The 12,451-nt window shown below is 42.5% G+C and overlaps 1 protein-coding gene across 1 annotated transcript in view; it reads left to right on the top strand.

The window, feature by feature from the left end:
- Positions 1-12,451, top strand: part of LOC129132409 (secretory carrier-associated membrane protein 1-like) — a 98,249-nt gene that overhangs the window by 39,602 nt on the left and 46,196 nt on the right. Inside the window, exons 3-4 of the mRNA XM_054651472.1 lie at positions 10,535-10,633; positions 10,900-11,011. Of these exons, the coding sequence (XP_054507447.1) occupies positions 10,535-10,633; positions 10,900-11,011 (211 nt within the window). The remainder of the gene's footprint in view (positions 1-10,534; positions 10,634-10,899; positions 11,012-12,451) is intronic.

Below are 12,451 nucleotides of genomic sequence, written 5' to 3'. Positions count from 1 at the left end.
CTTTGAAATTACAGGGCTTTCAGGCAAATATATGGGAAAAGAAATAACAGTTCTTTACATATATATATATATATATATGTATGTATAACAAGGAAAATAAACAATAACAACAGTAGCAACAACAAACAGAAAAGAAACCCAGAGACCCAATAACAGCCATCTCTCAGCTGTCAAGCACTTTCCCCCCTGGTATAGTTATGGCCACAGCTGTCAGGGGGTCTGGTGGCTTCTGGTGGCTTCCAGCCGGGCAGGGCAGGTGCGATGATTCCCTCGTGGCTGCAGAGGGCGCTGTGGCACAAACTCAGCCGCCTCTCTGCACGTGGGTAATGGAGGCTCAGTCAGCCGAAGAGATAGAAAAGGGCCTTCCCTTACAAACTCTCAGGGGCAATCAATCCCAGTGCCCCTCCAGATGGCAGAATGGGCTGTAGTAGGAACCTCGGAGCAGCAGGCACCTCAGACCAGCAGGCTGGAACAGCAGAGGCAGGCACAACTGGGGTGGCAGACAAAATGTAGCAGAAAATCTGCAGCCGCAGCAGGAGCCGCGGGGGTCGGGCAGGCAGGGGGTGTTGGGTTAAAGTGTAGTGAGGAACCAAAAGCAGCAGCAGAAAAACAGAGGGGCTGGGCAGTGGAAGCCGGGCTCCTGCAAACATCTGGGAGATGCTCACTCAGAGTGGGGAGGGGGTCGGGGACCCAGGTTTTCCCCTGAGTAGATTGTGAGTGTTATAGATGGGTAATGCGATGGTTGGCTCTCACAATTAAGGGATAAATATTACGCGTATATTAAGAGGTTTTTTTGATGTATAGTTATGTTATTGTGATTTGTTGTTTGGAAGTCCTCTGTTCTCCCCATAGTCCCCTTTCTCCCCCCTGTATGGTTGCCAAGGAACAGACTTGGTAGTCGGGACATGTGGAGGGAGGGCGTGTACCTGTGTCCCTTGCATGGAGCATTTGGGAGGAGGGAAGGCTTGTTACTAGAAGTCGTGGCATGATGACACCTGACCTCCAATCAAGTTGCAAGAAAGTAGTGTCCACCAATGGATGGCAAGGAAGAGTTGACTGGCAGATATTGGGAGGGGCCAGGGTTACCTAATACAACCCCCCCCCCCCCCCAGGGGTATAAAAGGTGAGCAGCCATTTTGTGGATGAGCACATGGGGTTTAGTTTCATGCTACCAGCGCTGCTCTTCTATTTTCTTATTAAGTCCTCTGTTGTATTTTGTTAAGGTTTAATAAACCTTTGAAATTTTTAAAGTGAGCGGTCATTTCTCACAGTGGGGGTCCTTCCCAGTGAGATCGGGTGTTGATAAGGTCCCAGTGCAATGGACGCTCTTACAAGCAAAGCCTCACTCATGGTAGGAGAAGCAGTAAAAGACAGAACTCCATGGTGGCAGCGAATTCTTCCCACAGTAACCGAAGCCGACCGTCTCCCCTCCGACCTGAGAGCGAGCATGCGTGCGCGCAAAGAGATGAGCCTAGCCCCTCACCCCCCAGCCAAAATTTCTCAGTATCTCTGCACTTTGCTAGAGAAAGCCTCAGAGCTAAGACTGCAGCCAGCTGTGCTCTTCCCCCTCCTTCTCCTCTCAGCCACATCTTTTGTCTCTCTTAAGTATCATCATTATCATCTCTTAGGCAACAAATGTGAGAAAATTCCCTGAGGTAAAGAAAAAAAAGGAAAAAATCCTAACCTCCAACACTGGTACAGCTATGGTTTGGATTTAGTATGAGAATAATGTTAATATCACACTGACATTTTGATTGTTGCTAAGTAGTGCTTACACTAAATTTTTCAGTGTCTCATGCTCTGCCAGTGGGCAGGTGCACAAGAAACTTTGAGGGAACATGGCCAGGACAGCTGACCTGAACTGGACAAATGGATATTCTATTCTATAGAATGTCATACTCAGTATATAAACTGGGTGAAACTGGCCAGAAGCCACGAATCATTACTCAGGATGGGCATTGATCAGTAGGTGGTGAGCAACTGTTTTGCATCACTTGTTTTCCTTGGGTTTTATTTATCTTTTCCTCTCCATTCCTGGTATTATCATTATTATACTTTTTTAAAAAAAAATTATTAAACTGCTCTTATCTCTGCCCATGAGGTTTAGGTTTTTGTCTGATTCTCCGCTCCAGCCAGAGGAGCATTGGGGGAGGTTAGATTGAGTGAGTGGCGGTGTGATACTTACTTAGTTTCCAGATGGGCTTAAATCATGACAACAGGCTCTTACCTAGGCATGTGTATCATGGACAGCAATTCTAACAGCGTATAGGTTGCCAGCTAGCATATAGTGGAACTTCAGCAGAATTGTGAATCCTGATAATCTTGTACATAATGCGTTAGTTATATTAATCTCATCTATCACATATGCTGATGGCTAGCATCTTTCATTATGTATCTCTAATGAGATTTCTGATGGGTTCCTTTATTCTTAAGCATACATGCATGTTCCACTCATTAGCAGCACTGTAGGCTATTTGGACAAAGTGTCTTTCAAGGATAGGTATATCTTAATGCATTTTTCAAATATTTTCTAGCCTGCCAATCCACCTTTAAATACTATTACAGGTGTCTGTGAAGGGCTACTGGAGTCCTTACTGGAGACTGTGGGTGTGAAAAATGTGTATTATATGATTGGCTTTTCACAAATATTAAAATGGATATTATACGTGTTATGTTAGAAAGTTATGTTGTATTAATTTTCTTAAGTAGTGTGGTAAATATAGTTTTAGGTTATAACATAATGTTAAACTAGAAACTATTGTATGTAAGATACTTTTTTTAAAGAGAGGACTCCCACCGAGATAGCAGCCACAGGACACCTAAATCTTTCAGAGAAAGAGAATTTATTGCTCTCTTATCAGAAGAAACAAACTTCTTCCCGCCTCGCTCAGTCCTGAAGACGCTGTCAGGATTAAGAGGAAGAAGTTGACACTGACCAGACAGAATCCTGTGTTTGAATGGAATTTATGCACCATGTATGAGGTGTATGAATATGCAACAGGGTATTGCTTTTAAGGCTCTGTTAACATGTGTCCTTTTTCGGGCTTATTTTGTCCAGAAAAAGGTACCCGGACCGTTCGTAGCTCTTTGTTTTTATTGTCTCATATTGTCCTAAATCCTAATTGTCCAAATTTTTGTTACTCTAATTATATTACTATTTTTATAACCATGTTATTACTATTAAATTTTTAAAATTCTAAAAACAAGTGATTGGCGTTTTTCACAAGGAGAAGAAGTTGACAATAACCAGAGAACACCCTTTGTTTGAAAAGAATTTATGCATCATGTATGAGATACATGAATATGCAACAGGCTATTGCTTTTAAGAGTTAATCCTTTGTTATCGAGCCATGCTTTTTTGAGGAAAGCATCTGAACATCGCTAATTCTTTGCTTTTATTGTCCTTTATTGTCCTAACTCTGATTGTCCAAATTCTTATTGCTCTAGTTTTTATTACTATTTTTATAACCATTTTATTCTTATTAAACTTTTAAAATTTTAAAAACAAGTGATTGGCGTTTTTCACAGTGGGCAATCTTGTTTATTAGTCTAGCAGGCAGCTCTAAGACCCCAAAACTAACTCAATAAAAAGGTTTATGGTTTTTTATGTACCCTGAGCTAGACACACAGAAGAAATACAACAAGATATTCTCAAGAGGTCAAGACAAAAAAAACCTTTAGTGGTGACTTCAGAAAATCAGAGAACTTTGGCAAAAGTTTAGAGCAGCATTCAATCAACACAAAACATTTCACAAAGCATTAACTTAGCCCATTCAACTTAGCAAACTCCAAGCCTATCCAATTTTAAGTTACTCAAAACTCCACAAAGAGGGAATTAGAAGAAGGAGAAAGAGAGAAACGATGTCAAAAAGAACAAATATACCTACCACTCCTAGTTTCCAGTGGTGTCTCAGCTGATATAAAATCCAAGGAAAGGTAGGGTCAAGACATTCTTGCCTCATGTTCTTGGTTAAGTACCCTTTGACTTTCCTGGCCCTTCCCCCAGGTGGGAATTCTGGTCATCTGGTCACTCAGAAGGTGGGTTAGGGGCTCCAGAGGCAGGGTGTAGAGCATTGCCTCTGGGTGTGCCAGTGATTGGCAGCCACTGCGAGGGTGGGGTATGCAAGGCAGGGCATTGCCTCCCCAGGGCAAGGCCCTACCTGCACATTCCCCCACACACATGCCCAAAATGTTTTGAGCCAGCAATCCCTCCAGTCTCTCACAGCAGCTTCTTAGCAATTATGCATTCAAAGTTACTGTTACCTTAGCCATAGAGCTAAAGGGGGGCTTTTGTAGCATTGTTCTAGCTTATAATGCATTTTTGTTCAGTAGCTATTACTTTGGTACAGGGTTTGTATTTCATGTTTAAATCAGATGATAAGACTCTTGATGGTTGTCTAGTTTTTATAGGAGTTGTCATACAAGAGACCTTTGTCCTCATCACAGAATGCTCCAACATAAGGAATAGCAATACTGACAGTCTTTAAATGACTTTGTGTGTCTTTGTCTGGGTTTGAAAGACAGGTGTCTGCTAAGGAAAGCAGGACTCTCCCTTGGAATGGAAAATATGACCCCTTTCCCTCCAAATTATTATAACTTTGAAATTATGGGGTTTTCAGGCAAAGATATGGGAAAAGGAATAACAGTTCTCTACTAGTGTGTGTATGTATAACAAGGAAAATAAACAACAACAATGGCAACAACAACAAACAGAACCAGAAACCCAGTAACAGCCTTATCTCAGCTGTCAAGCACTTTTCCCTTTGGTGTAGGGATGGTCACAGCTGGCAGGGGCGCTGGTGGTTCCCAGCTGGGCAGGGTAGGTGCAATGATTCCCTCGCGGCTGTAGGGGGCGCTGTGGCATGAATTCAGTTATCTCATGTGGTAATGGCAGATGTGCCGGTGAAATGGATGGAAAAGGGGCTTCCTTTACAAACTTCCAGGGGCAATCGATCCCGGTGCCCCCTCTGGGTAGCGAAAGGAGCTGTAGCAGGAACCTCAGAAACAGCAAGCTGAAATGGGAGGGACAAGCAAAACCTCAGAGTGGTAGGCGAGATGTATCAGAAACTGGGCAGCTGGAGCTGGAGCCATAGGGTGTCCTGGCAGGCAGGGGGTGTGGGGCCTACAGTGTAGCAAAAAAAAAAACCCCAAACCCAGAGCAGTGGCAGAGGAACGGCAGGGGCAGTGCAGCGGCAGCCCGGCTGCCAAACACGACAGAGAGAGGCTCCCTGGGAGGGGGAAAGGGTTCAGGATCCTGGGGTTTCCCCTGAGTAACCTGAGCAGATGGTGAAAGTCCCTTTTTTACTGAGGTAGGGTGTTAATAAGATCTAAGTTCAGTGGCTGCTCTCACGAGCAAAGGCTCACCCACGGCAGAAGAAGCAGGACAGGGCTACGCTCTGGCAGCTGCGGTGATTCCCCTCCCAATTAGCAGCAAATCCACTATCTCCCCTGAAACCTAGAGAGCAGGAGAAAGCTTGGAGATGCACCCAACCCTTTCCCCCAGCCCAAATCTTGCACTATCTCTGCTCTTCCCAGAGAAACCCCCAGGTAAAGAGAGAGCAGCCAGCTGCACCCGTCCCCTGAGCTGTGGCAACTTCTTTTGTCTCTCTTAAATACCTGGTTGTTATTGTTCCTTGACAACAAAATGGGAGAAAATTCCCTGAGAGAAAGAAACAAAAGGAAAAATTCCTAAAACCCAACAGTCTTCATCCTAGAACAACGAGTAATCCTTTTTTATGATGAAAAGCTTAAATCACGAAGTATTTTTGAGGAATGAGACTTCTCTGATAGTTCAGTATTCTGTTAGGAGTTGATATGAAAAACGGAAAGATGATTTTGAAATGTTGCACTATTATACACAGATGTGATAGATGAGTAATGTGATAGTTGACTCTCACAATTAAAAGGCAAATATCACATACATATGTTAAGAGAAGTTTTATAGACTTAGAGTTATGTTTTGCCCCCCTCCCCCCGCATTGTTATCAGGGGGTGGGACTGGGTTTGGGTCATGTGGGAGGGCCGGCTTGTTACTTGTAATATATGTTAGAAATAATTCATGCTATAAAAGAATGTATTTTATAAAGATTGTGAAATCCAAACGAGTCTGACCACAAGCAGCCTGAGAGGCGGGTGTCTATTCAAACTCCAAAATTCCTGGAGTCAGCTAGATAACGATCAGCATTTAGCCCAAGAATAGACGCACCCAGCGCAATGATCACCGTTATACCGAGTCATTGGAAACCGCCTAAGAGCGATCATCACCCTGTGGATTATATTTATCAAGATAGCCAAAGTCGCCAGAAAGATACATGTGAATACGCAACTTCCTGGGATTTGATCAACGCTGGCTATCAACCAGGAGATGGTCTTTGTCCAGCTCTGCACAGTGAAAGAACCAACTATGAATGTGAAGAGTTATAAAAGAAACTGGGACTCCTTCACCTCGGGCACAATAAACTGTATAAAACCTTGTTGCTAGAAGCGACTCTCGGGAACGAGGGGGGATTCCATGCAATAGAGGTCAGATCCAGGTTCACCCAGCGCTGATCTCAGGCTCGACGCTGTCTCTTTGGCTGTGGTGGTTTTGAGGACCGTATTTTGGTCATAGAAAAAGATAAATAAATCTTTCTGCATTTTTTATAATTTGGCTTTTGATTGATCATTTATAACATTACTGAAGCGATACGCAGAATAAATAGACTCCACAACTTGGTGTAGTTATGAAATGGGTATGTATGTCAGTACTCGGCACAAGCGAGATAGCTCTCATGAAAACTTGTGCCCCAAGCCCTGGTCTGACCCACATCTTTATTCACAAAGATGTTCCATATGCATTACTTTGCACAACCTTTCAATGCATATTCAGCCCTTGGCCCTGCCTGTCCTCGCCTTGCATGGTAATTAGATCCACACCCTTCTGGGCATGCATTGTTTGCTGTGGTGTTCACACGGGGGTCTTTGGTGGTCTCTGAGGCCAAAGGCTGTGGTCTTCACGATTGAACTTTTGAACTTTTCTCCTTTATGCACGCGCTTTGGTCCCTTGGTGCTTATCTGAGTACATCTTACATCTGTCGGTCTTGATGAGCTTGGAGACAGAGGAGCCTCTTTATCTATGTTTCTTGCATTCCTTGGTCTTCTCCCGGATTTGTTCTTTATCACAAGAACCTTCAGAAATGTTTCATTTTCCTATGCCCTTTGTACCATGGCAGAGGTTTCTTAAGTAAAAGGCTAAAATTCGACACACAATTCTACAAGCTATAATTTAAATGCTTAATTCATATTGCTAATTTGAGCGAACCACCAAAACCTCCATGTCATTACTATGGCAACATCTGACCTCCAATCAAGATTTAAGGACTTACACCCCACCACTGGACAGCAAAGAATGAGTCGATGGACAGAACTTTGGTAGGGGCTAAAGGATTAAAAGGCCAAATCTCTATTGTGTGGATGAGCACATTGTGGGAAAAAATCCTTTGCTCCCAGCCCAGTCATATTTTCTCTATTCAGTCGTCTGTTATATTTTTGATAAGGTTTTAATAAACCTTTTAAATTTTTGAAAGTGAGTATCATTTCTTGAACAGAGGTAGAGTTTGCTCAGGCATGATGCTTCCTCCTCTATGCATTCCAAAAGATGGTTGGTGTATTGGCTTTCCACTACAAGGTTTTGGTATCTGGGGGGGGGGGTCCAGGGTGGCTTCTGTGAAAAGCTGCCAGATGTCAGAGCCAATGCCAGACAACTTCAAGACAGACCCACCACTAGCCAAGGCCAGGCCAATCAGCAATGGTGGTGTGACTTCCCACTCTTAAGGGGAAGGGAACATCCAAGATTCATAGATGCTCGCAGTTGAAAGGAATGATGAAAGCCAGAGGGTCTGCAAAAGCTTGCATAGTTTTATTAGTTAATTACATACTTAGCATAGAAGAGGTATGTTAGTTCCTGACCTACTACGTAAACACGTGGCAGTGGGTTTTGGATAAAGGGGTAGAGAAGACAGAAAGAGATTAATTATAGAGGGGGGGGAAGAGAGAGAGAGAGAGAAAGAAAGAATGAAAGAAAGGTGTTGTCTTATATAGCATGAGTTCTATTATCATTATAGTGCACAGATTTCATAGCCTCAGAGTTTCATACCTCCTTGATGTTTCTCATAGGCAGCTCCTCTGAGTGCTGTCTGTCCCTAATCCTTACAGCAATAACCTAACTCCTCCAACTCCCCTTCCCATCAGGCTACTCTTTTATACCACTAGTTCTTATTTGCTACAGGTGTTGCCTGTTATCATCTGGCCTGCTCCTAATGTTTAGTAATAGGGTCCATCTGCAACTCATTGGGGGATAAGATTATATTCTACATTACCCATCCTATACTATCATCCTTACCCATCACATCACCAGTCCTGGCTATTAATGTTGGAGATGCGCACAGTAGCCCCCTTATCTTCCAAGCTTCTACAGATGGTAGTGCCTCTGGGATAGCATCTTTTTTTTTGGGGGGGGGGGGGGGGGATTGCTGCACAAGAGCAGCTGTGAGAGGAGTGCAAATATGTGAGAGAAACAACTGCCGACACCAAGGTCAGTGGAGAAGGAAGGGGAGGAGGAGGTGCTCCAGGCACTAGAGCAGATTCCCCTGCAGCCTGTGATGAAGACCATTGTGGGACAAGTTTTCTCCATGTACCCCATGGAAATTAATGGTGGAGCAGCCTGTGGAGGATCCCATACCAGAGCAGGTGGATGTGCCCAGAAGAGGTTGTGACCCTGTGGGAAGCCCATGCTGGAGCAGGCTCCTAACAGGACCTGTGACCCTGTGGTGGACAGTAGTGTTTTGACCTTGGCTGGGTGCCAGGTGCCCCCTAAGCCAGGGCATCCACCTGCTCTGGCATGGAGCTCCTCCACAGGCTGTAAGTGGATCTCTGCATCCCTGTGGATCTCCACGGGCTGCCAGGGCACAGCTTCTTCACCATGAGCTGCAGAGGAATCCCAGCTCTGGGGCCTGGAGCACCTCCCCCTCCTCTTTTTTCACTGATCTTGGTATCTGCAGAGCTGTTCTTCTCAGATGTTCTCACCCTGGTCTTCTCTGGCTGCAATTACAACTGCACAACAACTTTTCTTTCTTCTTAATGATGTTATCACAGAGGCTTTCCTACCATTGCTAATTGGCCCAGCCTTGGCCAGCTGCATGTCCATCTTTGGAGCCACCTGGGATTGGCTCTGCCAGACATGAAGGAAGCTTCTAGTAGCTTCTCACAGAAGCGACCCCTGTAGCCCCCCTGCTACCAAAAATCAGGCCCTGCAAACCCAATACAGCCACAAGGGCTTATTGCTGACTCATGGGCAGCTTGTTGTACACCAGGGCCCCCAGGTCCTTTTTTGCAGTGTTACTTTCCAGCAGGTCACCCCCAGCTTGTACTGGTGCCTGGGGTTATTCCTACCCAGGTGCAAGACCCTGCATTTTCCTTTGTAGACTTTCAGAAGCTTTTTCTGTCCATCTCTCCAACCTGTTGAGATCTTTCTAAATGTCAGCACAGCACTCTGGGGTATTGGCTGCTCCTCCCAGCTTTGTATCATCGGTGGACTCGCTGAGGAGGCATCTACGCCTTCATCCAAGTCATTGATGAACAAGTTAAACAATACTGAGCCCAGCATTGAATCTTGGGGCACACCACTAGTGACAGGCCTCCAACTAGACTGCAACTGATCGCAACACTCTGAGACCTGCCTTTCAGACAGTTCTCAATCTACCTCACTGTCCACTCATCCAACCCACACTTCCTGAGTTTGCCTATGAGGATGCTGTGAGAAAGTGCCAAAAGCCTTGCTGAAGTCCAGGTAGACAGTATACACCGCTGTCCCCTCATCTATCCAGGTAGTTGTCTTGTCATAGAAGGCAATAAGGTTGGTTAAGCATAATTTCCCTTCAGTGAATCCATGCTGACTACTCCCGATCACCTTCTTGTCATCCATGGGGATAGACATGGCCTCCAGAGTGAGGTACTCCATCACTTTTCCAGGGATTCAGGTGAAGCTGAGTGGCCTGTAGTTCCCTGGGTCCTCCTTCTTGCCCTTTTTGAATATGGGCACATTGCTTCTCTGGTTAACCTTTGTGAAGTAGATAGCTCTGGAAGACATTATTAATGAATTGTATCATGTTTGAGAATAGGAGCAGATCACTGTTAAATCCTGCCATTCTTTAAAATAATAACTGTCCTTATTGGTATTCATGTCTGAACAAAATTAAAATTCTTTTTACTTTCTGTTAATCTATAAAATTCCATATTGTGTTTATGGAAAATAGTGCAGTGTAAAAACAAACAAGTGAAACACTGCATCACAGAGTATATATTATAACCTAAAAATTATAAATATTGCACAGAGCATATCAGATTTTCAGTTCCTGGAAAGGAGTTAAGGGGGAATGCACCACCACAATCAGTAACAGTTCCTTTAAAACAACTGGATTCATTCTTTCAGAGTTAATGAAAAGATGTTTATTAGAATAGGATATTGTTTCCCTATAATTGTATCTTGTTTTCTTAGCCTCCTCCAGGAAATGTGAGAATGACTCATGTACCCAGTACCCAGCCAGCAATAATGAAACCAACAGAAGAATCACCTGCTTACACACAAATTTCAAAGGTTTGTTTATAACTTTCAGGCACTAGGTTCCTTTCAATTATAGTAATATAAATACGCTCCTGAAGTTGTGTATGTTATAAATAAACATTGTTTTCCTAATAATTTATGAAAATGAATACTGACTTTAAGTAATCAGTTACTGCATGAATTTGTGTAATATTAGGTTGATCTTCATAACTGGAGATGTTAAATTTTGGAAAATAGACTTGGAATATTAATTTTGTGTTTGTATGTTTTTAATTGCTAATAATGCTTATTTTGTTCAGGAGCATGCCTTGGCCCAGGCAGAACTGCTAAAGCGTCAAGAAGAACTGGAAAGAAAAGCAGCTGAATTAGATCGCAAAGAAAGGGAAATGCAGAGTGTAAATCAGCAGGGGGGTATGCATAAAAATGTTTTTTTTTTTAATTACAGAAATTTCACTTTTTCTTAGAAACTGTTTTAGTTTTACAGTGTTACTGTAGTGAAACAGATCAAAGGGGGTTTTATAACCTCCTCAGGAAAAGAAAATTTATTTCATTTGGAACAATGCAGTGAAAAATAACTGACCTGTGCAGATTTTCACAGCAAAAATTTTAAATGAGGCCTATGTTACATGTTACTCTCTGCTATCAGCTATTTTTATTCTAGGTTAATATCCAAGTAATACTGTTGAATAGAAATGGAGCAGTTTGAGAAGTAACTTCATAAGTAACATCTCTGATTTCACTTCTGTCAGTATTTATAGCTGTAGGAGAATTTTACTCTTTTGAAACATTTTCTTATCTTTTGGCTGTTACAGACAGTATTCTATGCTAATAGCAGAAAGATTTATTTTATTATTAATATTCTATTAATTTTTCATATGTTGCTTTGTAACCCATTGTTAAGATCTGTATCTCATTTTGCCACAACATTTAAGTAACCATCAGTTTTTATACTGCAATTTCACATATGGAATTTACATCCTCTTAACTGAAGATACTTTGCTAGAATTAGATCTACAGGAAAAAATTTTAGACTGAAATTAAAAAACCTCAAACAAACCAAAACACCATGCAAGGTTGACTTTGCGTGTTCCTTTCACTTGTATCTAGAAATCTGACTGTTGTATTTCCACATGTGCTGAGATTTTTTTTGCTGCTGTGGTTATTGGAATATACAGCAGCACAATTCCAGATTGCATGACCACTTAGTAATTCAAATTCTTAGAAACTTTATGCCACTCATCTGCTAGGATCTGGGAATAAGGAATTGCTATTCTTCTAAGGAAAAGAATCATGATGATATTGTCCCTACATTAAACAATTTTTATTTTCTCAGTATTTATTCTTTTCAATATCTCTATTAAATCTCTGTACCTCTTCTCCCAGATAATTTTTTGCTTGTTTGTTTTTTAATATTCTTCTTCATATATTGCTCTTCATCTAATTTCACTGACTTATATTGATGATCTGAATTGATCACTTGTCTCTTTCAGGCTTCAGGGACAGTCTTGTTCATCTATATCATAGGAAACAACTCTGATACTGCATGCATGTTTCATGATATTTCTAAAATGGATATTTACTGTTTTATTATGTTGCAGTTGTCTCCTAGTTTTGGCCAGAACAGAGTTAATTGTTCTTTTCTGCAGTAATGTGGCTGTGGGAGTGTCTAGGAGGTTATTCCATACTACCTTATGTCATTTGCCCGGGGTGGGGGAAAAGGACTTTCTCTCTTGTTTCTGAGAAGAAGGGTGCTCCTTCCACGGGGAAAAAGCATGGCCGGTAAAATGGTTGGTATTGCCACAGACTTTCTGTGTAAATAGTTTCTTTGTCTTATACCTTTTTTTATTACCA

The sequence above is a fragment of the Agelaius phoeniceus genome, chromosome W (genome assembly GCF_051311805.1).
Source record: "Agelaius phoeniceus isolate bAgePho1 chromosome W, bAgePho1.hap1, whole genome shotgun sequence".
NCBI lineage: Eukaryota > Metazoa > Chordata > Aves > Passeriformes > Icteridae > Agelaius > Agelaius phoeniceus.
This window is presented reverse-complemented; position numbering and strand designations above follow the sequence as displayed.